General features: G+C 40.4%; 1 protein-coding gene across 11 annotated transcripts in view; it reads right to left on the bottom strand.

The window, feature by feature from the left end:
* Positions 1 to 27,610, bottom strand: part of ATXN7 (ataxin 7) — an 89,402-nt gene that overhangs the window by 25,694 nt on the left and 36,098 nt on the right. For 8 of the 11 annotated variants that reach the window (XR_012589383.1, XR_012589384.1, XR_012589385.1 and 5 more), the window contains one exon: positions 14,271 to 14,375. The exons of 1 other annotated variant lie outside the window; for it this stretch is intronic. Coding sequence is in view for 6 of the 10 variants with exons in the window: in XM_074603104.1 (XP_074459205.1) it covers positions 14,271 to 14,375 (105 nt within the window). In the remaining 4 variants the exon portion in view is untranslated. Of the gene's footprint in view, positions 1 to 14,270; positions 14,376 to 16,341; positions 16,842 to 27,610 lie in introns of those variants that run through there. 2 more of the 11 variants (XM_074603107.1, XM_074603108.1) reach the window with 1 other exon arrangement.

The following is a 27,610-nucleotide window of genomic DNA, read 5'->3' as shown; positions in this document are numbered from 1 at the left end:
TTTTATTTACTGTTTTCCAATGAGTAAAGGCTTCTAAGTAACTTCATACAGTAAACATTCGTGGGGTTTCATCTTGAAATGGATTGATGCACGGGCCACAGTTAAGTCACATGCTGCAACTGTATTCTGACAAACGCGAAAGTAATTTTACTTAATGTGGTAAAACCAACCCATTATATAAGCCAATGAAATTATGAAGTTCTTTTCCTGGTGCTAAATACCATAAGAGGTTTTAAGTTTTATTTTCTATCAACTTTCTATCAACTACTTAAAGTCATTACAAAAAAATCCCCAAAACACCAACAGCATTAGATTGAATATAAACACTTGTATCATCAGTTAATACCTGAGTTCAGAGGCCTAAAATTAGCCTTGCAAGCTGTGATAATACTTTCTGCAGCTACATGCACAAAGGGACGTACACCTGCGCACGCTGCTCGCTCCCAGGGAATGAGGCCGAAGGCACGGGACTCCTGCTCGAGCGCCAGCTCAGAAGGACAGGACAGGCAGGGCAGAAGGGACAGAAGCAGCTCAATATGCACCGCTGCAGAAAACCTAATTCCCAGCCTTTGGTGTCGCAAGATCATCCGGGAAGGACAACTTGAATTGTGTAGAAACCATGTAGGAAGTTTCCTTCCTACTACTTAAGATAATGTAAAGAAGAGCATCAACCCTCTCCTTTCTTCTTTTCCTCACTGAACACGTGTAACGTGAAAAGATATTTACCTCATGTGTGATGTTATCACTACGTACACACATACAGTAGCTCCCGAGTATGAATGAGTTCTACATAATGTTAAGAAATACCTAAAAAATATATCTAAAATAATCATTCTACAACCTGAATTATTCTGCACATTTTGCATTGCCAAAAAAATAGTTTTTAAGATTGGCTAGAGGATGTTTAATCTTTTACTTACATTATATTTTCTTTTCTGGTTTTGCGAAGTGAGATAAATGCAGCTCTAGCGTGTCTCCTTCCACTTATCTACATTGTAGTGTTCTGTATTTTGAAATGATAGGTTAATTTTAAGAAAATGTGAGAGCTGGATTTGAGGTGGTGTACCCTCCTGCCCCCCGCCCCACACCGACACATGTCCTAAAGATACCGGGGTTTATCATTAGCATTAAAATCAGCATTCAGACAGCAAAGGTAGGACCTCTCAGTGCTCTTATGGAAAGAGGGCAGGAAGATCTTCCCTGGCCGGTCATCACGTGCACACTCCAGCCTAGCTGCGGCATGCCTAAGTCATAGTAAACTGGCAGGAAAAAAAAAAAAAAAAAAAACAGAAAAAAAAAAAAGAGGCAAAACATGCCCTGAAACCTGAAGCTATGTGTGCGCATCGAGCAGGAGGTGTTGCAACGGGTGGGAGAGCAATGGCAAAATACACAGGACAAAGCCACAGACAACCAGGCTTCATTATCTCCACTGCACACGGAACAACTCATTTATCCTTTCGCAAAATTCAGCAATCTCAGGCACCAGTTTCCCAATCGCGTTCAGCTGCTGCAGGCTAACGCCGCCACTGCAGAAAGCATCCCTGCCCTCTCCCCCAATCCCGACCGCTCCGCTTCTGCCTTCCCACCATCTGCTCTCTCCGTAACAAAGAGCAAAACCATCCCTTCAAAGACCTGACAGTCTCACAAACCGCAAACCTTCCCGTGCCAAAGCTCGCAATTAACAGAGCGAGGACCAGCAAGAATTAAAGTGTGACTTGATCCCAGGGAACGGGCTGGAGGCCTGAGCAACTGGGGATGACAAAGAACCGGGTTGTGAGCTGCAGGAGTGATCAGTTTGCCAGTTCCTAGTTTTGAGGGTACATAAAAAAAAAAAATAAAATAATTGAGATTTCCAAGGAATTTCATCTGATTGATATCAACACTGCATAAGCCGGGCTTGCTTACACTGCTGCCTGCTTATGTTTACATTTAGTACTGTCTAACATGATTTTGTTGTAAATATTTTGCTTTAAAGAGATTGTTTGGTTACTAGCTACTATTATTACTCTTCCTGGAAGGAAGAGAATGATGGGCCTTGAGCCAACACCGAAATTCTTCAAGTTGATCAATCGAGAACTCCAGCGTGGTTACTTGGAAAACCAACTTGGCTGCTATGGGGGTGCACGGAAAGAACACTGCCACGCGCTGTGTGACACCACGAAACCAGCCTTAGGTGAAGGGAGCAGCAAAATTCATATCAAAAGTAGTGCTACTGTCTTGTATTTAAGGCTTTGTGTGTCCTTTTTTCTAAAGCTAGGAATGAGTGCTCCAAAGTACCATCATGAATGAAATTCCCAGAACCTCCAGAACCATGGGGCAACAGATTTTGAAATCAGTGGATTTTTCCTCTCTAGCAGCTGCCACTTTGGAGAGTGTCTAACGTGCTACAGAAAACACAAATATATTGGGCAAGATTTCTAGTTTTGGTGTTTTATTTTCCAAGTGAGCATGCTTAGAAGTTTCTCAGGTTTCAGAAAAGTGGAGAGTCTCCAAAATAAAATGGATGACTGAGTACAGAGGAACAACTTGACGGGCTTCTTGGTGCACAATCAAGTGACAGCATTTTATGCCTTAGTATAAACTCCACTTACACAACGTGCTTGTTTACACCAGAAATACAAAATATAACTGCTACCCATATCATACGCGCGTACACACCGAGAGCAAAGGCTGAAAATGCCTTCTATATAGACTTATGCTATTTTCAGGGACTAAAAACCAGAAAAAGACATTTAGTATGTTAGATTTCAAGCGTATAGCCACAGCTATTGTGGACCACTGCCACCTGGATAACTGGGCCAGGGCAGAGGAAATAGCAAGCAGCCCAGGAGCTCGTCAGGGCTTTCAGCACGTCCTAACTACCTGCCAAGCCTCCAGCCTCCCCGGGTACATTCTTGTGGTCCCACAAAAAGGTGACGGGTATGGTCCTACAGGTCAGTACCCATCCTCATTATGAACACCGATCGATCCTATGGAGAGCATGCTGGACGGAGAAAGGAACTGGCCGCTACCAAAATTAAGTGACGCTAGCTGTCATTCTCAATCGTGACAAGTGAGATGTGAGCATCAAGCCTTACAATACTATGCACACGTTTACACCACTTCTATGGCTACACCAAAGCAGTCATGGGTATTTTTAGAAGCTGGCCGGTGGATAGCTTTGTGACCCACATGACCTTTGGTCAAAGAGTACATGGCACTATGATGGGGAAGGGACTGAACTGTGGCAGTTTTAAAACCTTTCCTTTGACCTTAGAGGCCAGGAGAGGGCCAGCATGGCATGCTTCCAGGCTTATACATGGTTACGCGTGGCCTGTCAGAGGCTGTAAGCCAAAATGAAACTGAAGAAAATGAGAGTGCTAGCGAGTCCCATGCCAATGATGAGAAGGGCCAGAGCCCTACGGAGTACTGTAAGGTTTCTCATTGTGATCTAGAAAAGCAAAAGAAATGAAAACAACTACTTCACTAAGTCCATCCTAATGCAGCAGAACATCAAAATGCTTAGCCTAGGAACTCAAATGAAGTCTTCAGCCATGCAGTAACAAAGAAGACACAGCCAATTTTCCTCTTAGCAAGGACAGAAGCTATGAATTCCATGTGAGTGTCTATGGACAATAATGAACAGCTCTTAAAATTATCCAAGTATATCACATGAAACTTCAGATCAGCTCAAATCCAGCTCTACAAATAATCCACAAATATCTGAAAGCTTCAGGCTCAAAGGTGGGAGGGCACACTGGAAGGGGTACACCTTCTACCTACCCCACAGAATTAGCAGAAACACACAGCCCTTTTCCCAGAGCCAGACGTGACAAACAGGTTCTGTGCAACCTGCGGGGTCACACATAGAGGACACGGCACAATGCAACTTCTGCCTGGCCGAGGAAGAAAATCCTATGGGGTAAAAACATAAGAAGGTGATCTGGCTAAAAGAGAAGGCTTCCTTGTGAAAAGCTACTTTATATAGAATTGTGAGTTAAAGCTTTTCTGACAATCTTGCCAAACAACAAGGAAAAACTCAGTTATATAGGAACTGCTTCAGCCCTCCAGGAGCCTGGTCTAATTGCATCCTTCACAAACCAGCGTAAAGAGTGAGAGTTTCATACCAACACGGGCAACTCATTATCTGGGGAACACAGAACAGAGGACAAGAACCTCTTGATGACGGCTCCTCTTTCTCTAATACAACCTGGGGAAAGAAGTTAAAATGTAATTGCAACCTTTGTGGCCAGCAGCGATCTCAGATATTGCAGAAGTTGTATGAGGCAGCAAAATAGGCAAAGTTTATTAGGAGTTTACATATTAGACACAGGGATGGCCTTTTCTCCTACATCAATTTGCTATTGTTCAAAGGATTACCCTGTTGCCCTGCTGCACGACAACTGGAGGAACATCTACATAAATTATAAAGTAAAAATATTGATTTTTATACAAGCATTACATTATGGTTTTATCAGTAGCAGACAATAGGGTTTGGAAGTATTTTGGCTGTTACTGCCCGACAGCTAATGATGGCCTATTTAGTCAATAATAATATCACAGAATTATTTATCTATCTCTGTTATTTTTTACATCTTTAGAAGATATCTGTAATTGTTTTCAAGTTTCACATTGTTATGGAGCTCTTATAGAGCTGGGTACTGCAAGAGCTGATCCGAGACTGCTACTGAAAAGCTGTTTGCATCTTTTTGTTACAGGTAGACACAACACAACATTTACGAATCTGAATTGACTTCAAGGCCATTTACATTACTTGGATATAATTACTTAGTTTTAAACTGAATTAAGCCTAATGAGGAACTTAAGAAGTTGGCGTTAATTGTGCTCTTTTGAAAGTGAATTTCAGGCTGCATTTTTTAACTTACTATGCAAATCGTGTGGTTATTGATTGCTATTCATCAATAAACTTACAGGTTTCATTGTATACAAAGTGTTATACACTCCCTCTTCTGGTAATATCTTAAAAACACAGTTTGTAGACTTTATGTGTATTAAATGTTAGATTTTAAGTGATCATATTGCCTGGAAGAAAACCCACCAAAGCGGTATCACGTCAAATTTGTTTTTAAAAAGCCAGCAAACCAGTCACCAAAAACGAGGGAGTAAATAAATAACAGGTGAAAATTACTTGAGATAATGCCTAAGTAAACTACATAGCAGCCTACCTACTTTGTAGCTGTGCCTAAACCCAAAATGTTATCGGTATCTTTTAATTTGGTAAGAATAATATTGTCTCAAGTTTTTCCAAAAGCACAACGCTCACATACACGCCAGGTTACCGTTTGGTGCACTATTGCTGTAGGGGAGAACAGAGTTTTCAGAATGCTGCCTACTTCTCCTGAGGCAGCAGATGGAGAAGTTCCTACAAAACACTGCTTTTATGTAGGTCCAGCATGGGTAACTGTCTTCCATCTTTTTCTCTCAGCTTGTAGAGAACTGGTGGGCATTCCTCTTACTGCAAAAGCCGTGTGAAAGCTACACGTACAGCCCATGCACCTCCTACTCTCTAAATAATATTATTTAGAGTATGGAAAATAAGACTTTTTAAATAATTTGAGAGTCCAGCAAAAAACAGTAAAAGGGATGTGTAAGAAAGCAAGCACAAGACGACCCATTAATAAGTGCACATACATGCATATATCCACCTACGTCCTTGACGGTCAGTGCCTCATAAAGCCGGGAGAGGTGTCTCAAGTAGGACGCACCACTGTTCCCCCTGCCCCCCACCAAAATGTGCAAAATCCCAGAATGCCATGACGTCACACAAACCACACTAATAAGCATTGCTGCCAAATCATTAAGAGGAAAAACTGGTAAAAAAAGCTTTTGTTTGTTTCACCCTGTTAAACATCTCCTTTCTTTTACTTTCCCCCCCTCAACACAGAGCAATAAAACCAGCCCCATACCTACTTCATTCTCCCTCCCGCAAGGTCATTTTCTCCTACCTTCCTTATTTAGCTTCCTCCTTATTGTCTTCATCCGTTTCTTTTCATATGTGTTTTACTTAAGTTCTTTGTTTTACATTTCCCCTTTTAGCTATTCCCCCGCGTCCTCTCTTTCCCCTCCTCAGCCACACGCCCCCCCAGACTGCAAACCACTTAATTCCAGCTGTGCTGAACCAGCCCTGCCAAAGCTGCCCCCCTCCTGCCCGCTGCCACCCCAGCCAGGTGCTGCACAGCTCTGCGCTGGCAACAGTGGTATCTTGGCAAAAAAATTAATGCAATTGATGGCTATTGATGAGATTTCCTATCTGACCTTTGTAGCTGCAGAGAAAAAAAGACTATGTGCAAATCCTCTCTCTTCCAAGTGCAGCAATTGTTTGAGAGTCGGATGGTGGGATGAGAGGGTACAGTCTGTGCCACTTGAAACTATGTGCTTCCATGGAAAGAAAAAAAAAAAAAAGGGCAAAAAACAACCCAAACTATTTTGTTCATGGCAGTTCAATACTCAACACTGTTTTACAAGCTTCCCAGAACACTTCTGCCTGGAATCATGAAGCGCTGTGGTGTTCATCTGGGGTTTTGCAGTTCTTGGAATAATCTACACAGTTCATAAGAACACATACTTCTCCCCCAAAAATAAATTAGGAAGTCCTTATAAATAATTGATCTGCACATGGTTAGCTTTTGAAAGTAAATTACTCCTAGCAGTTTAATTTCCAACACCAAGTTCACATCTCGATGGCTCTGACACATTCACAACTCTCCTCCACAACGGCAGAAGTCCTGCCTTTTTTTTTTTTTTTTTTTTTTTTTAAACCCCAGTTCAGGCTTCTTCCACCTCCCCAGCTCTTAAACAGGTTGCAGCTTCATTCTTCTGCGCTCAGCTTCGGGCTGCGTGCCAAACCCTGTGTGCCCACGGCCTGCCCTCGCAACGCGGGCCACCTCCGCTGGCCCCGCTCCAGCCTGAAGGAGTGGCTTAGGCGTTAGAAAGAACCCTTTTAGCTGGGAAGGAAACCTTCCAAGGATACGGAGCATGTAAGCCGACGCAGAACAGCCTTCCCTGAACCTGCATAAAGTCCGAAATGATGGTTATGACAGCTGCATTCTGCTCCACGTGCTGTTTCATCACTCAAAATGGATTTTGAATGATGAAACCTAACACTGACTTTTAGATTGGTTAACTCTCTCATTGTCAATCATTTTTAATCGTAGACCTGATGCAACTATTCCAGCTGGCTTCTTCCAAAGTGAAGCTGTAGTCAAATATACGCAACAGCTGCTTTGTATTAGAACTACTTGTTCTCTTTAGATCTTGCTCAGATCTATTGATCAATACACTAACGTTCTCCCTCTTGCTGGACAACTATTTCTGTAAGCGACAGTGAATGCCGCACTGCTTCCTCTTTTCCCACAAAGATAAATATCTTTGTTTTCTTTCTTTGCACTTGTTCTTCCCCGTCAATGTTTACCTCGAAAAGGGAGCAGTCGGTCCCAGTCTCCAAATGCCTGGCAAGAAGATCACTGTAAGAGAACAGCATTCTCATGGAACCCTTGGATAATTTTGTGTGTTAGCCTTCTTTCAAAATACTTCAACATTTTAGTAAGAGTAGAATTAAAAAAAAAAATATATGCTCTACCCAGCAAATAATAAAACACAAGGATTTCTGCACGTAGGTTTTTTGCTATGGCAGAATAGCATGAAATTTGATTCATGCTAATCAAAGGTAAGAAAAGCCAAAAGCACACCAAAGGACTTTTAGAATTTGAAATATTTTAGCACTTATGGTGCTGTAGGTAGAATAACGTGAGTTACACGGTAAGCGGTAAACTGAACACTGAATTTCTTTTTTAAATCTGAAACTGAACATCACCTTTTTCTGTTAGCTGATACTTAAAAGTTGCTTTATGTCTTCAACTAAAGGTTGACAAATCCATGTACCCACAAAAAGGAGGAAGTTTCACTAGAAATCTGCCATCAACTTCTCAAACAGACTCCCTAGGCTTTCATGTAATAAACAAAGACCACAGCCATTAACCTTACAAAAATAACCTTCTGCACGTGAACCGTTTGCAATGTTACGATTAACCGCAGCACCTACTTCATCGCTTCTTAAAATCTGCACGGCAGAACTTGTTTGTGACTTTAAATCCCAAATAGCACATTTGGTATTCAGCTCATGGCTTTGGGGTACACATTTCAAACCCCAAAATATATTTACAGAGTTTCTTTCCAGGTGGTAATACTTCCTTATTTAACAATACATTATTTAAAAATAACTAAATAATCAGCTGAGAAGTTTTTTTCTGAAACGAATCCTGTGCTGACCTCTGAGCCCATTCCCTTCTGGGAATATGCCAAGATGGTTCTTGCAAAAGCTACAGAATTTCTCAAATCTCTGCCAAGAAGAAATTAAACTAGTTGTTGCTGGACCCGGAGACTAAGATCCAACTCCTGGAATCCAGACTGCGCGAACTACTGTGAGAGGGCTGTGTATTTAAACAGAAGCTGCTGAAGCTGCCAATGATAATTTGTTAAATCATATACATCAACTGCAGCCATAATATGCCAAATACCACCTGCGCACGTTTGGCAACACGCTTTGCAGATTACTCCAGCACATCTGTGACACACCACATAATATTCAAGTTTTATTTTGGTTATTAGACTACTACATAAGATTACTGATACCCAAGAAAATTCCTGTGATTTAAATAAAACGTTTTCATACCGCTTTAAAAAGACATTAGCGAACAGTGGACACTTAATTGCTGAAACAAATTGCTTGCTGCCAAAAGTATGCAGGCCATAATGAAAGCTTATCCCTTCAAAATGCAGATGAGCTCAGGCAATCTCCTGTGAGGAAAAAAAACAAAACAAAACCAAAAAAACCCCCAACACAAAACAAAACAAAAAAACCCCACCAAACAACAAACCCCAAAATCCTCAGGTCCAATGGCTTTGGAACAAGATTCAGCACATTCCATTCTTTTCCTATCTGCTTCAAATGCTGCCTCGTACAGACACTTTATCTTTGACTTGGTAATCCATGCTAAATACTCTCTATTCTATTCTAAACAAACACCATCTGCAGAACTTCGAAAAATAAAACTTAAAAATATTAAATACCCATGTTAGATTTTTCAGAACAATTAGCTGATGCCAAGTTTGAGATAACAGAAAGAGGGTAGGACAAATTCAGTTCGGTGCACAGTACATCAGAAGAAACCAAATATGTAACGCTGCAGGGACTCTAGTACTTAAATTACATATGATAGAACATCCGAAATACAAAAGCATATTAGCAGGGATAGTTAACGGATCATTTATCCCAATTAAAATCACAGTAAATATCACATGTTCTCTCAGAATCCAAGCACTTAACACCAACACCAGAAGAGCCCCTTAGGACTAGCCAAAGCAGTAAACCTGCTAACTAAAGGTGGGTGTGAGAACCGGCTGCGGGAGGAAGGAGTACAGTTATACAATTAGATGAAGGAGATTCAGGAGAGCCCTGACGCTGACTTGCAGGATGGAGCCAAGTAACACAAGCGACCATCTTTTTCTACTGTCAGGATCTTCCCTCTGAGTCTCTCCGTGCTCAGTATGAGGTTGTGTGATGACCTCCTCTATTCCAATCTCACAGCTTCCTAGAAATCCCACAAAGTGAGCAAGTCCGTACGATTATTCTGTTTCTGAATCCTACACTTCAGGTTTAAACACGCACCGGTCAGAACCTGAGATACTTAAGCGATTCCCCACCAGCTCAGGGCAGCAGCACGCAAAGCTTGCAGCATTGCTCACCTTTGCCACTGTACGCCAAACCCATGGAAGTTAATCGAAACACTCGGCATAGCTTCTTAATGACTCAACAGCCCGACACACTATCATCATCTCTTTCCAATATGTACTGTATTAATGGTTTTCACAATCACTGCATGACTCACAGGCACTCTCGGTTTAAGTTTTGCCCGTAGCCTTCATTATTACCTGAGAGTTTAACCCCGTTTTGTATTGATGGAAACCAAGGCACAGAGGAAACAAACAACTCCGCAAAAAACCTAGCAAAAATTAGAAGGAAGAAACCAAACATCTCTACACTGATGCTACCTCCAGACCGCTGAGCTGCCTCCTCTCTCTGAGCCCCAAAGCAGCCCAGATGGTGCAGAGCAGCCGCTCTCCTCAGACGGGAGGCTGATAACCACAGGGAGATGCGATAAACCCCGGGAACGGCTGAAATACCAACGAAAGGTCATACAGCCCCAAAACCCACGTCACTTCAGGGTTCCCACGAACAACCTGAAATAACTGTCGCAATGGCTTCCTCAGCAGCCTGTCGGTGCAGCACAGGAACCGTATTTAGCATGTTTTTTGTGGGAAGGAGAGGGAGGAAATAAAAGGGACGCAGACACATGCTGCTGTCTGCCGAGGGGACATTCTTGAGCGTGACAGTTAGCAATTTGACAGACAGCAAAGTCATCTTTACTGTGAGAATTTATATATTAAGAGAGGAAACTGTGCAGGGACTTAAAAAATATACCTGATTTGAATACAGAGGGAGGGTCTACCTGGCATGGAAGTCAGAGAGGCTGGCACACGATCATCAGAGTGTAGGGAAACACTCCAGCTGGAGAAAAATACTGTATTTTCTCATAACAGGTCATCATGACAAGTGATCTCAGGTGCTTCACCATGAGACTGAATGCCTGAACATTATACCTTTCCCCCCCCCCATTTTTCACCTCTGAACTGATCTTGAGCCATCCAAGGAAGATGCTGATGCCAGGAAAGCGTAACCGCTCAAAAAGCGGCACCAAGAATTCTGGCAATAAAGGACTTAAATCACTTGTCCAGCCCCGCAAATAAAGCGGCTGAGATCTGACAAACAAGAGGATTTGGGTTGAAACAACTCTCCTCGTCTGCCTGGCCTGGTTCTGCCCCACCAGATCCCCAGCATCGCTGCCAGCCCAGGCCAAGAGGGGAAAACCATTTGAGTGTCCTGACCATCAGCTGCTGTTCGCAGGCTGGCAGAAATACCAAAAGCAGATTTCAGATATCTCATTGTTTTTAAAATTGCTTTTGAAAACTAACCTACGTCTGGTGTTATGCATACCAAATACGTCACCGAATTTTAGAAATCAATCTATACCAGCAGTATAGAATAAATTATTAAAATGGCAGTTCATACACCAAATGCATGCTTAGATTGCCTCAAAAAGTAGAATTTAATTTTGAATTAATATCTCTCTAGTCAAACCCATGAAATATAAAAGTATCAGTTACATATAAAAATCTGTGATTTGTATCAATAAAGTATTTTACTAAAAAGGTCAAATATTTCGATGAACAAGGTTACATTTATTTCTGACTACTTGTGGTCCAGGGAAAAAAGCCAGATTATGTCCTGCGATGCACTTTCAGCCTACCTAGTTAAGTAGTTCATCACAAATATGCTTTGGAAGAAATTAATTAGCTCATTAGGTTTAGCTAATAGTTTGTTTAGCTTTCCTTTGACAAAACTGACATTTTAAAAGAGCATATTCTACTTCAGAAAACAAAATCCAACATGACAAGTTTCAAAGAACACCAACTACGAGCCACACATACCACCAGGAGTTGCAGAATATTTTAAGAGATTACTATTTCTCTGGTAACAATTAAAAATAATTTTGAAAGACCCTAACAACAACACAAAGGTACGGCTTCATTGATGCACTGTAATTTTTCAGAACTTGTTGAAATAATCTCTCCTTTACCCATCCCTGAAATAAAGCCACAAATACAAGACTTAATTCAGGGAAAACTGACTGTGATAAATCCAAAGAGTGTTTTATTTTGTTATCATGATAGTGTACTTTGTTTTATAAGAACTGTGTGTTTTGAGGACTTCAGCAGTTTCCTTCTCCTGAAGTACAGCGTGTTAAAAAAAAAAAATAAAAATACACCATTGCCTGGTAATCAGTCACCTGCCATATTTAGCAGCTTTCACATTCAGTTTGCTAAAATGAGGGACAACTGCAGAAGGATTTCCAGAATGCGAAGGCTGATAAAAAGCAACGCGAGCTAGCACTACACAAAATCACTAAGTCAACTTTCTTACCTCTCTGAGGCTATTATAGTTTGGCATACTAAAGTCCTTTAATGACGTTCACCCCACCCAAGCCTGTTTTTCTCATCAGAATGACCCCGCCTGTTTCCTCTGCACGCCGCAGCCCTCGCCGAGCGTCTTCATTGTTCAGAATGGGCTTAAGAAATACTAAGAATAGCCTCGTCATTTCCATCCTCTCCTTCCACATTTCTCTCAAAGTATCAATCTGCCATTGATCTAAGGTTTGTATTAGAGAAAGTTTCACATTTAGAGATCACGCTCCTACAACGTGATACAGAATGGGAACATTACACTACTATTTATTTTTTTAATTTTTTTTTTTTATACTTTCCATACCTTTGTTTTGTAGTTCCCTCTTCACTCTGTCCCTTTTAAATGGCAAGTATTGCTTACAGAAGAGTTTGAATTAACTTCACATAACAAGTTTAACACCAGTACAAGCAGCATTACACCTACAACACCCCGTGTTTTCGTGCCCGTGGCCAAGAAGCAATGCCATACCTATTCAGTTCTTGAACCGCTTCTTCAATCTGCCCACACGGCCGCCATGCCAACAACTACGATGCTGGCTCCTACAGCACAGACACCTGTTTGTTAGACAGTATTTGGCGATCAGCTGCTCATTTCAGAGGGACAACCCGAAGTGCCTGCTCTCCATCACTACCCGCCTGAGCCAGTTCCATATTACTGACCTCAAGACGGAAGATTCAATATGCCAACACTCAGAACGGGGTACCATCCAGTCCTCCCCCATAAATTTATTTTTAACTGTCAGAATCAATTTAATATGAAATTTTAGAAGGACTTATTGGACATCCCAATCTGATATTCAGTGACAGGTGAGGAAGCGTGCTGGCAAGGGGTGGACTTGCTCTCAGCTGATACAAAGGCTTATAGCAACCGGAGTAAGAAAAGCTGATACCCTTCTGTTCTTCCACCTCCCTGCAGCTCTGGAGACTTACATCTGCTAAATTGTGAGTTTTTAAAAAATTTTACCACTACTGCCATCCACAGAATAACAACCAAACTAGTAAGAATTATGTCATAAGACCTATCAGATTCTTCTCCAAGACACTCTGTGCGACACGAGTGCAGAAATCCAGCAGCAAGGGGCAGAGTATTATCCATAAGGCATCATAACACAAAAACACCAAGTGAGAGGTGGAAAGGGTAAGAAGTTCACCCTCTGCACAGCATAAGGAAGACCCCTTCCCAGTCTCTAGGAAGCCGCAGAAGTGAGTATGACTTTTCTTGCCAAAGGGCTCGAGTATTTAAGATGCAAGAAAAGTTACCCCTCGCTCTCAACACTGGAAGAGCCTCCCCACCCATATCCAACATTTTTATCCTTTTAAACACTGTAGGTGCACTGGGCTAGGAAAAAAGGGGACACACACAAATACGCAGAGGCAGAAGGAGGGAGGAGTAGTTCAGAAGATGCTTTGCCCGGCTCTTCTATTAGCACTTGGTTAGAAAACATCTCCTGAATTTCTCAGGAAACAAAAAGCTGAATACCCAAAACCTCTCACCCAAATATTGGCATGAAGTTGTTTGAGATTAATTTCTAGTCTTGAGAGGAGTGTGGAAAAGAAGTGCCAGCCTCCCCCAGTTAGGTTTGTAGGAAGTAACGGAGCCCTTGAACTTGCATAGCACTTCACATTTTTGCAGTCCTCTGTAAACACTGGCTAACACCAACCAACACAACAAGAGCTTCCTAGCAGAGTTTATATACAAAGCCATCGGGCCAGTAAAACAAATACAAATTGATACTTTTGAAAATAAATAAGCAAGCTTGCTGGCCACTGGAAACATACTATGTTTTACAACAAAATTTCTAAATTCAGCTTTAAGCTCAAGTTCACAGTTCACAGCGTAACAGAACCCGTGTAAAAATAATCTGTATAAATACACAAGAAGAAATGACACACACAGGTACAAACACACTACACGTACTGTCTGTGAAATACACTATATATATATAGTCATTTCAAAATTGAACTGTATGTACGCAGCATTTCAAGAAGGCATTAAAAAAATTAAAAGGAACAAGATCTTTACATAACTGCATTATAATGTATATAAAATGATTAAACACAGGTTATGTTCTTTGACATTATTTATAATGTTATGATCTATGTACCATCAATTTTAAAAAAAAAAAAATTGCCAGGCTTAATCCTGATTTAACTTCACCCTTAGTTATTAAAAATAGTTAAGCACTTACCATAATGTGATTGAAATGCCTGTGGTTTTACGACCTGATTACAGTGGTTACACATCACCAAATAGAAATCATCATGAGCCGGGCAAAGACCAAATATTGGCATATCTAAAAACAAAAAGACAAAATGGCATCTCTCAGCTGCTGACAATTATTGAAAAACAGTTTAATTACAGAGCCATGACACTAGTGTTGAATCATAATTTTAATACATTTGTATCAAATTTGAAAAGGAGGAAAAAAAGAGCATATAATGCAATAGATAATTTTGTGCTGGAGTATTACAAAAGCAAAAAAATCTTCCTACAAAGATAAACGTAAAATGAGCGATTACTTGTAGAAAACATCTATTAGGAAACTGATTTAGGACTGATTATCTTACACCAGATGCAAGAATGTAATAAAAAAAAAGACTGACTTCAAATGACAAACACAAGATAAGAGGGGACATTTTACATATTCTGAAAGGGGGTTGGATTTTATTCCAATTTCATTAAATGAATTAAAAAATGAACTTTATTTTCTCTTTAATTTTTTTAAACCATTTTAAACACACAGTCGTTTACCAGGCAGTATTACATGCCTAATGGTTTTATTTGTTTAACAGTGCATTATAGTCCAGCCATCTGCTGCCAGAGATCTGGGTAACAGCTATATAAGAGAGAAATAGAGATAACAGTACGTCAGAGCATGTGTGGATTTCAGAGATAACACACATACTTGCAGACTTTTACTAATAAAATTAGTTCCTACAATTTTAAGAATACAGTTTCTTAAGAATATAGCTTAACAGTTAAAACTGCATTCAAGACTACTGAAGCATTAAATACAACATTTACTATGCAACTTAAAGGTATATTACATTTATAAAACTAAAAATGTTATTCAATCATTAGAAGACAAAAAATAGGACACTGCAAACACAAATAGTATAAACTCATTATTGCCAAAACACATGGCTAAGGGATCTAGAACACTATTTAAAGGTTTAAAACTGATATAAGAAAACCTATTTTCTTAAAAAACTTACTCAAGTAATCAATTTATGTTAATAGCAACTTAGAAATTAAGTTAAACTTATTTACCTCTGTGCTAGAAGTGACCCCAGAGTTTTGTTTTAAAGCTACTAATATGCCCATGTGTATTTTTTAACACCAGCCATATTTTTGTTCATTATCGGAACCTGGATTATGAAATAAATTGAGTGGGCTGCATAGTAAGAGTGAATGTGCCATGACCCAAGGTAACCGCTGGCAGCGCAACGCGCTCAGCCCGGCAGAGCCCCACGGATCCACTTTGTTCCTGGCAGACAAAAGAACGTATCCACACCGAACGGCTTCCAGAATTAAGGGCACCCTTTGTAATAAGTATCTTCATAAAAATTTCATTACTTTTCATTTAAAAATAAGGTCTACCCCAAGTTTTGCAAAAACCTGATTAGTGCTACATTAAAATTAAGCGTGATGCCCAATAACAGCAACAACTGGATTTTGCAGTTGGACACAAATACAACGACCGTGGACATCTGACATGGATCTGATACATCAGAGAGCTACACTTATCTAAATCCCAAGCCCCTTTTTGCAACTGAGGTTACATTAAATAAATAAGTTATAAACTGCTTTGCACTTCATGAAGTAGTGACTCTTGCTTATTTTTTTAAATAATATTTACTAGGAAAAAAAAAAAGTATTAAGACCTCAGGCACACCTAACTTACTGCAAACTAGGCAAAACTGAGTACATATCTGCTAGGGTGGGAAAAAATCAGACAGGAATAAACTTCTATTTTTCAATATCTATTTTCTGTAATGTAACATTAAGCTAGTTAAGGGAAAAAAAATAAATATGTCATTGCTAATATTCCATGCAGGAGTTCTTTGGGTATGCCTGCGTAAAAAAGTATCCACACGGCAAGCAAATCCTCCAGCGTCACTGCCATTTGACTAGTTACACACCGTGATGAATGGGACAAGAACAGTGCGCGCTGCCTGCTATTGACACTGTTAATAGCACACAGACAGGCTACTACTGTCTAATACCTAACCAGCTGTGGCCTGTTCTCATAACCGTACCTTTTCAGACAACACCGGATTCGCAGACTTTACACCAGCTCGGAGGGCGCACAGGAAATCGTTAACACGAGGGAAGGACTGCCTGTTTCTGTGTCCCTCACCAGATAAAGCGGCCCTTGACACTAGTCTGAGACATCCCCCTCGCTCTATTTAACTACCCTTTTATGAATATTTGCTGGCAATGCAGAGCTGCAACTTTAAACGACAAGTGAAACAAATCGGCAAACCAGCTGACACAGGGGGGGGAAAGAAAAAAAAAAAAGAAGGATTTGCTGGACACCCAAAACCACAACCGTGATTTCAAGGAAGTCACGCGCAAGACTCCAGCCAGATCACACAAATCAGCGTAAAAGATCTTCTACCCCCCCAGCACTCCCCTACAGCACAGGTAACAGAGCAGCATCTAAACATAACCAGCCAGGGAGAAGCGAAGGTTAGAGTCGTAGAATGATAGAATGGTTCGGGTTAGAAGGGACCTTAAAGATCATCCAGTCCCACCCCCCTGCCCTGGGCAGGGACACCTCCCACCAGACCAGGCTGCTCCAAGCCCCGTCCAGCCTGGCCTTGAACACCTCCAGGGATGGGGCAGCCACAGCTTCTCTGGGCAACCTGGGCCAGGGGCTCACCACCCTCATGGTAAAGAATTTCTTCCTTTTGTTTTCTCATATGAGGTAAAATAAACATCAGCTTTTTATTATCAAAGCATTTATTTAAAATAGAATCAAATCCTTCTGTTAGAGAAACCTCCAGGGCCCCAAGTAAGGCTGGAACCCGACTGCGCCGAGCACTGCACGAACACGAGACCAGCCTGCGAGCGCCACAGGCTGGGTACCAGTGGGCAAGAAGTAGCGTAAATGCTTCACGGGGACCTGAACATTAGTTTTAGCAATGACTTTGGAACTGTAAAAAGTTTGACCCAACCCAGATCAATTGAGAGGACTGGAAGAGGCCCAAATCCGTGCTCCCCAAGCCAGCAGCCCCAGCCTTAGGCAGGCAAAGCCCCAGGCATTTAACGTGCTTCGCTCTCATTTCAAGCAGTGCACGAGCAGGTTTCAGGGAAATTTTATTTCTGTCTGTGTTCCAATGGAGCAAACACCTAAGTGCTATTGTTATGAAAATGACATAAATTAGACCATGCAAATATTAGGGAATATACAGAATAGTTTATCAAAACTTACGTAAGAAGTATGTACCAAAAGCTTAGGAGAAGGATGCCTAATTTTTCTGTTCCCCTTTCAAACACTTAGGAAAGTTCACAAGTCTTGCAGTTGATATTTTTATAATACTTTATACCTATTTCATTTAATGACATGCAAAGTCTCTATTTAAAAGCCTAATGACATTTATAGTATTTCACCAGTGTCATTTCAAATGCACCATTCCTCTGAGTTTAAAGATTACTTTTTGAAATACTTCAGTGCAAATGTAAAGCCCATGCCTCTCAAGGAAGAGCCTAGCAACCGTGATTCACATCTTCCTCTTTCAAAGCTGGGCTTATTTAACTCTCTCCATCTGGGAATGTTTTTCAAGGTCAAACTAAAAATTTAGACCAAGACTACCTCGGACTTTCCATTTATTTTTCCATAAATGCAGTATTTATACGTTGTCAACACACAAATACTGTTACAGGAGCTGCTAGCTAGATTAATTCTATTAACGCCATAAAGAAAAACAACTTCATTTACATAAATAATATGAAACCTCTGAATACTGTGACCTCCAGTATTCACTTCTCCTTTCACGTGTAACTTACACTGTTTTAAAAAAGGTAACTTTAAATAATATATTGCTGCACTCTTCGCCAAGAGTAGAACAAGCCTGTGCCATAGGCAATTCTGAGATATCTTAACTGCATTATTTATAGAACACGTAATAAGGAAAATCCTTCTTATTTGGAAAAGTCCAATATAGCATCTTTTCTAATAAAAAAAGGAAAAAAAAATAACGGCCAATCTGGCATATCATACATCAAGTAACATGAAGCTGAGCCTGTCTATTCTAAAAAAACTTTCTTAAACTGAGCTGCCATCTCTTCTCCAGAGGAATGTAGAAGCACTGAAGACGTCTAGTAATTTCTTAGTATTTCCAGCATTCACTTTCAGGACTGTTACACTACAGAAATTCATGCTTGTGCTCATTAAAATTTAACCGTGTCTGTGTACTCAATTCTATCACTTCAGATCACAGACAACAGCACAAATAAAACAAGTTAAAAATCACGCAGCTAGAGAACAGTCGGCAGTTTGCGTTTCTCGAACCACTAAATTCAGTGACTCCCACAGCTCCACTGTGCATTTTTATTGGATTGGGTTTTTAACCCCCAAAATTGATCAAGTTTCTTACAAATCTTGTTGTCGCTTTTCAGACTGGGACCACTGCACAGTCCATCTACCCTAGCATCTAACAAGACAACATCCCTTCTAGAAATGAAATGAAACATCACCAAAAAAAGTGAGGTCAAGATCTTGTCCAGGACAGCAAACTCTAGAGGAAGAGGGTAAAAGGAGCCCTAATCCTGGCTGTTTGCAGAGACCAGAACACAAGTTTCCTATTTTGCAGAAGTTTGCTCACTGCGACTGCAAGAACGAGGAGGAGAGTGAAAACTGAAACAGAGGAAGAGAAAACAAAACTAGCAAGGGCTGAAGTGAAAGGGCAAAGAACAAACTCCATCAGAGTTAGGCCAAAAGAATAGAAAGCTTGGTCAAAAAAAGTGACAAGAATATGTAGAAGTACTGCAGAAATATTTTTTAAACCATAACACTGCTAATGCTCACTTCTGCCCTACCCATTCCCAGCGTAAACATCTGCTTATTAAGATTATTTTTAAGTCTGAGTTTGATTTATCACAAATATGTACATGCTGCTTGCCATTTAGTGTAATTTGACAGTGGACGTTTCACGCCGATGCCCGACGTGAACAGTAAGATGTGCTGCCTACAAAGATCCCCGTGGCATAGCGTAACGCGCCTTCCGCACAACACCGACCTGCTTATACTTCCAGAATATTTTTAATCACTGCGGTTAATATTAGCTGCATTAAAAATGCGATGCCCTGTACTATTAACTTTACACCCACAACAGATATAACTCCCTAGTATCTTTACAACTCCCCAAACACAGAATTTATGTTTTCTTTTTACTGGGGCCTGATCCAAATCCACCCTAAGTAGGCGTACCAACTTTTATCGATTCCCAAGGCTTTCCATTAAGACATCAGGGAACTGTTCTGAAGGTGCTACATAAGGAAATTGTAAATATATCCTACTATTTTGAAGTGTTGCCAAATCTGGATCGTTTGAACCATTTACTTCATGGACCAAGTATGTTCAAATAATGCCCACAAAAGCTATCTTGAATATATTTGCTCCATACTAGCTGTGTTTTCTCTTCTCTTTAGAAAACAATTAGTCTTGATCCTACTAAGGTAAAAACCATGTGAGTAATTCTTGTTTTAACTTGACTGGTAAATCTTTTTCTCTAAAGTTTTTATTAGAACTCTTCTTTAAGATAATACAACTCGTCACTAGCATCTGAAAAAATTCCTAAAAGGCAAGAACAAACACAGCTGCAGTAACTTAAAACTAGTTGGCATCTTGAAGGAAAAAAATTTTGGTGCCACATCCCGTAATTTGCTTATAACACTTGTCCCAGCTACTGTCAGATCCTGTTAAAGTAATAAAGACATTCCTATTGTTTTACCCTTTATGGTTGTGGAGAACATGAACGTCATGTTAATATCTGAAAGCAGACAGAACCTCCCAAATTACTGTTTCTAAGAGCCTGTGATTTGGGGGAGAGGCAGGAGGAGGGAGAAGGGAGGTGACTAACCAGCGTTTAAGGCCACATGAAACAGCCTGCACCAAACCGGGCAGATGCCAGACAAAAAGTTGAGTTTGGTTACAACCAGATTATCAGATTACAGTCAGCCCAAAAAGCTACAATTCTGCCAAGAATTGCGCACACCAGGAGCCCTGCTGGATCTATTGCTGACATTAGTTTTTTTACAGTAAGTAAAATCCCAAGTAATTTTCAGGTGCAAGGAGCGTCTTAGATGTATGCCTAAGGCAGCAAGTTTTCCACGCAAATAACACTACAAGATATCTTAACGAACTTAGTTATCCTAAGTAAAGCTCCTACCAATTCTAAGTCATATAGTCCCTTATTTTAATTGACGTGAATGTTTTAAAAAAAAAAGTTAGGATCTCAAAGCTTACCTCTCATACACAAATACTTCACTTTCTGCAACTAAGATGTTATTTTTCTACACAATATTTCTCCAAACTATTTTCCAGAAACTCTCAAGTGCTTATCATTCATGAGCACACGTGTGTTTGTATACTTATCAATGTTGAAATTTAACTAAACTATTGGCAGCTTTTTTAGTGTGTACTATGCAAGATGATAATAAAAAAAAAAAAAGAATATTCCTAAATAGATACTGCGAACAAAATAACCAAAACTGGTTTACACAAGTTTTAAACCAAAAGAAGAGATTCTAGTAAAATATACATATTTGAGGGTTTTCTGCAAAACTTCAAGTAATGAACACTTAGGTATTAATAGAATGCAAGTATTTTATGAGCCATATGTGCAGGCATAACAAATTTGTGCTTGCGAAGAACATATGCATAATCAAACAAACCCAACATAAAACGATCAAATTTACATACAGAAACACTTCTTTAAAAAAATCTCTCCCATAAGGCTAGTGCTCATGTTGCCTCAGATAGAAAAGAACCTTTTAATACAAAATAAAGCAAAACAAATGGCCATTCCCATACCCGAGCTGTTTCATTTAGGCTCAGAGGGAAGCATTGCTGAAGTATTTTCTGCAGGGTTATCTATTTTTTTAAATTCTGCTCTGTCCATTGAGTAACTTACATATTTTTTTTTTTTGCACGTGCAGCTTTGAAAGCCCAGCTATTTGAGGGGGCATTTGACAGGCACAGCTCTCCTTGGGTCCTGAGCACAAGTGCATGAACTTTGTTTCACCGTGCAGTCACTGATTGATCGGATGAAGGAAGGAACAGCTGAAGACTTGATTAAATATTTTCGCTGCATTTTCCTCTTTGGCAAATACAGTAATTACACAGCATTTTATTAAAGTCCTAAGAATACCCAAACCTCAAAGTTTTGGCTCAGAGAAATGACTTTCACTTCAAGACCAAAAAAAACCCCACAATCGTGTTGAACTGGGCACAGGAGCTGCATTACGAGATCTGATCGGTCGTAAATCTTTACTAGCGTTAGAACGCTCTATCTCCAAGCGCGGAGTCCTCTCTGCCCGCTCTCCTTTTGAAACTCAAGACGCTCTCTTTTTCCAAAACTACAGTTCTGTAGTTTTTATTTCGCTTTCCCAAATTCAAGGCAGAATTTTGCCCGGTAAAATCTGAAAGGGTGAGGGAGAACCTACCTCTCCTGGCTCACGTTTTCTGCGGGTTCAGCCATGCCGCATTTCCCAAATCCCATCCCCGGCGCCACCCCCTCCAGCAAAAAGGTTTGCCACATGGTGCAGGCAGTAACGCTCCTCCCCGCAAACCCAAGCGGCAAATCCAACCACCAGTCCTTTGGCAAGGCTACGAGCACACGGTCACTCCAGTTCCCCTGTAGCCTTTTCTCCGTCTCTCTCTTTGAGGGTGCAGGATGCACCACGGACATTCGCTACGTCTCCCGGCCTCCAAAATTGAACAGTCTTGGGAAATTCCTGCATCGCACCCACCGATCAAAACCAAGCAGCGGATACCAAAGAGAAGTATGTCATGCACACGTGCACCTGCAGCCTAGCGTGCAGCTGGGAGATCTAATTTTAGGCTCCCACTATTTGAATGTGCCTGTAATTATATCTAAAACACGTATTAAAGCAGACATCTAAGTATTTAGTTAACTTCTTTGTATACAAATTCAGCTACACGCAATTAATCTTTTAGAAAGTCTAACACAGAACGTATGTCAAATTGTTCATTCAAAACTATTAAACAGTTTTTCTAAGTTTATTATACAGAATACTACAAAATTTCAGTGAGCAAGTTTACGGAAGATTGTCTGTACAAAGACTGATTAATAAATTTCTCTGAGAAACACAAGTAATGTATTGAAAGCTTTCCAACAGACAAAAAAAGTCTCCCCCCGCACATTGTATTCTGTTACATCAAGTTTTCATCAGCAATTTGAATTGTTAGTCATCTGCAAAAACTATTCCCATTTACTCATTAATTAGTTTTCAGAGTTGAAGATATTTTAAAGTCCTCCAGCCAATTTGTATAATATTACGTAAATGCTGAACATACAGTTTGTCATGTAAGAAATGTTCAAAGTCATGCATTATTTTTAGGTGATATGATCTCACCATGCCACGGCTGTATTTTAACCAACAAGTTATTATTTATGTTTTTGTGGCAAAACCCCCTATTTATTACAAACCTAACCCTAAAATACCTTAAGGAACCCTCAACATCGAGTTTAATTTTGCAATTACGACACAAAAATTAAAAAGAATTCAGGAAATAAAGTTGGGGTTTACCAGTAATATTAAAATCTGGGGTAATTTAACATGAAAGGGTACACAGAAACACATCACTTATTATGCAGAAAAACAGGGTTTATTACGGGGGGGAGGGGGGGGAATGTTTTGGCCAAGAAACTAGTTATAATCCTAGCCTCAACTAAAATTAACTGTATCATCCAGAGAATCTTCTGAATTGTATCTTAAGTCATATACACCAAAGCCATGCTACTGTTATGAATTGTTTTAATATCAACAGTTTGGGTACTTTTCTCCTCTTTCACACGCAGCACTCCGTGTGCTTTGCAGCAGCTGTACTTTTGTAGTAGGAAAAAGGAAGTTTGTTTTATTTAAATCTAAACTCACAGTTTACATAAAACTGTTCCTTGCAGCAGAAGGATTTTGATACATCGTGACTGCAAATGGCGAACGTGTTCCAAGCTCTTCATCCTTCCCCATCTCTTATCTAGCCTTTTGAGGAAAAAAAAAATTTGGCACGTGTGGTTTTTGCCGTCTTTCCCTAAGTAACCTTCCATATCACAGAAACACAACCAGGCGCTGGCTGTACCTCGGCACCCAGTAGCTGAGGAAGTAGAGTGGTAACAACCGTATACTTTTAAATTTACGCATTTTCTTACTAACTGAGAACTGAAGGACTGCAAGGTACCCATGACTATATATATTTTGTGACAGGAGAATAACGACAGGCCACAGAATAACATTAAAAAATAAACAAAAGTGACATCAGAAACATCACAGCCAATATAGTCTTTAGAAATACAAACTCTTTCAAATAAAAATAAGAACTAGAGACAGTTATGCATCTCTTGCACGATGGCATTATTGCAGTCCTCATATTAAAAGCATCATCAATTAACACATGATTTTCCCTGCCACACAGGCCATGCGTAACACTTGTCTTTAAACCTCTCCCACCCTCCTCCCTGCTCACCACAGCCACAAATCCTGCGCGACAATTCTTTAATTGTGCAAAGACAACGCATCTTTGCACAAGGAATACTCTGCATATATTTCACATCATGCACCTGATACTTGAGGGAGCAAATCAGCATATGCAAAAAAAAAAAAAAAAGAAAAGGAAAAGAATACAGATGACCTGTCAACTGAATTCTATTTCAGTATTTTCTTTTATTAGGCAACCCAACTACCTAAAACCACCCCACCCCTGCCACTCCCATTCTCCATGCACTGGAACATCCACTTCAAAAATAAGACTGTTTCAATCACGTCTAATATAGCTGTAAGGAAACTGATGCCTGTCGATTTTCACATACCAACTTACATTTATTTCCGCACCCCTCTCAATTTGGCAGGCACTATTAGCCTTCCCATTAAAATCGACTTCCTTTGCTTTACAGATTTACTAGCAGTTGATTGGATACAACTAAAAAAAAATAAAATATGCAAGTTGCACAGCAACAGGCATATAAATGTCCTATAGCGGAAAAACCCCAACAGCACTGTGATATTTAATAAGATTAAAAGATAAAGTGGAAAATAAAACAATGTTTTTGTTGTTGCAGTGAAGTAAAAGAACTAACCCACTTCTTATGTATTTGAACACACATGTAGTGACCCAAAGTATTTTAAACTTGGCCATGGCGTACCTTCAGAGAAATAAACATGACTGAGTATTTCAGTTATCTAGCTGAGGAACCGATAACACTTACGTCTTTACTTCTCACAAATGATATATTCCAGCACATACAGAGCTACAGTCGTCAGAGCTTTCCTTCCAAGAGGGGATCTGTCTGTTCAGAAGTCTTAGGCTTTAAACCAGCGCTAGTTGTCTTCTGACACACAGTTGTATTAACTATATCGGTAAGCACTGAAGAAAATCGGGCTACCTGCTCACCGTATAAGGTCAATAATTCCACTGCTAGCTGTTCGGTATACAACACAAATCCAGTTCTGCCTAAAAACTCTTTATGGAAGTGAATATTATTTTTTTATTGTTATAGAATTTCAAGTTTTTCTAAAGAAGAAATTTAGGTTTTGCCTTTTTACATCATTTCCCTTTTAGAATAAGCCCATCACCATCTTCATTTCAAGATGCATTTCTTCACTGTTCGAGTGATTCGCCTTATTTTAGGAGCCTGCCTTCACAAAATTTTCCAGAATTCCATCTCCAAACAGTACGCATAAAATACATGATACCTGTTACAGAATAAAGACGACTTTGAAAACACTGGCTGAGCAAATCTGTACTAGGTATTATTCTTCCATATCTGGCACTAGTTCTCTGCTACTGAAATCACCCATTTCACACTGAAATATAAACAGGTTGGGAAGGACTGCAGCTTTTAATATTTTTAAATTTAGAGATCTTCAAAAATGAAGATCACTTAGATCATATTATACATGCAGCAGATCTGAAAGGGCTGACATGCTTTGAACTAATTTTTCTGCTCTTTCATGGTCTGGCCCTCTATAACATAACCGGAACACCAGCCCACTTGTGATGTACACAGAAGGTAATACCTGTAACAAAACAAAAAGGAAGGAGAAAAGAATTTGCTCAGAGTACTGAATGTACTGATTTGGTGGGTTTGGTCTAAGTCACATTTTTGACAAATATTTTTAAGACTACTACTCGCCTCTGGTCCCTCTGCAGCTAACAGTGCTCATCACACTTGGGAAGATCGTATATGGATACATATCAACGGACCTAAATACACAGGGGGATGGGGGAAAAGGAACTTTTCTCCCTTTTACAGGCCAGCTAGGACGCAAAATGCTCTGCTCTTGGGGGAAAAAAAGCACTGAATTGAGCACACGTTTTAATATTTAGACATCTCATGTCAAAAGGACATAAGAATAAAACCGATTATACAAGCAGCAAGACAGAGAAAGTCATCTTTATGCAGGTACAAGAGGACTAGACATATTTGGTGTCTGACTGTGCAACGAGATGCAGGCAAGAGGTGTCCTGCACCCCCCAAGAGCCCCACAGACCTCAAGCAGTGGTCCTGGCACATCGCGTTACAAGACTAGGCCTGTTTGCAAAAGGTCTGTAGAGGAGATGTCACAGAAGACATATGGAGGCAGTATTAAGCAAGAGGCACAGCAAAAACCATACGGAGTTGGCATTTAAAAAAAGGCATAGAAAAGAACATTTCAGAGCACTAGTTAACTGCCCTTAGATGACTCAGGATGAAAACGGTAAGTAAGATTAAATAGATACCAGAAAACTGAAAGGTAAACAGGATCCTTAGATATTATAACAAATTTGTAGAGTTTACCACCCTCCAGTACACTGAAAACAAACAACACATCCACCTTCCCAAAGCAGACAAAAGATAACCACTGCAAACATATCTAGGATAACAAAACCATGGTTTACAACAGAAGCGGATCCTTTGCCAGACGCAGCAGTTGCACGCACATGAGTTTCAGGACCTAGGCTGAGGTCTTCAGCTCAAACCCGCCCCAAGACTCCGGCAATCTCTTACTGGTGCCTATCCAGGGTAGGCAGGAAGCCAAAGCCACTGCTGCCAAACTTGTTGGGCCAGTCTTCCCAGCGCTGGCCCACAATGCACCGCTTTACGTTTGGAAATCGCTCAAAAGCTTTTGCTTCCAGCAACAGCACTGAGCACTTGGGGAAAGATGCCAAAAGAGTCCAAGAAAGGGTATCACAGGGCCACCGTAATAGTACGGACACCCCAAATGCTCCCGTCAGTTGGTGACATCACCCCAAATCACTGCGATGACGAACAACCCAGCGCTTCCAGCGCAGCCTCGATCTCTACACTACTCACAGGAGACCAGGAAAACTCTTAGCGTGATTAAATTATAAAGAAAACTGCCGATGCTGCACCTTACTGTAATGTCTTCTCAATTTACAATGAAGAGCACCATCTATCCAGACTGTGATTTTGGTCCTTTCCCAGGACAGGGGACTTCCTTCGCATCGTCGTGTTTATCTACGAAAACTCTGCACAGTGTCCAGGAGGACCGAGCATCGCAGCGTTGCACAGAGAACCCCTTTCTCTTCCCAAGCAGTTGTAAACAAGCCTCAGACGAGACACCCTGACAGCCCACTGAAGATTTTTACTCCTGTGCTCTACCTACTCCACAGATAAAAATAGTAGCATTCTTATCCCCAAGGCTATCAAGCTAACACTTCAGATCGTTAAGTTCAGGCCACAAAAACAACAGAAGAGAACTGCAAGTTTTATTCCAGCACAATGGTCTATGCCCCTATATTTCAGGGCACAAGCCAACAGTCAGGCAGAACCAAAAGGAAATTTCCCAAACAAGGGCCGACGCGTTTCGGACTTCTCCAAACACCCCATGGAAATAGCGGTGTTGAAATAACCAGGCAAAGCAAACCAAGTCAGCTGGTTATTAAAGCAGGTCCTACAGAAGGAGCAACAGATAAAGAGAGGGCTCTGCCCAGCCTGGATACAAAACATAACCAAACCGTAGCAGGAATAGTTTAGACATCGGTATTTCCCCCAGTCTAGTAACACAACTGGTAGTAGAACTCTTCCTTCAATCACTTAGCCACAAAAATAGAGTATTTAGGACAAAAATTTGCAATCTATTATATAAGCACATATTACACTAGTTTTGGTAGGCAACACAGATCTATTGAATTTGGCTCAAAACTTCTCCTCTGTAAATTATGAACTACAACATGGAAGAGAAGCTCCTTAACAAGCACGATTGCTAGACCACTGCTTTGGGTAACACAACTTACACAGAAGTGAAAAACAAAATTGCTTTCCGAAATTTGTCTTTAAG

This window comes from Larus michahellis, chromosome 10, assembly GCF_964199755.1.
Source record: "Larus michahellis chromosome 10, bLarMic1.1, whole genome shotgun sequence".
NCBI classification, from domain to species: Eukaryota; Metazoa; Chordata; class Aves; order Charadriiformes; family Laridae; genus Larus; species Larus michahellis.
This window is presented reverse-complemented; position numbering and strand designations above follow the sequence as displayed.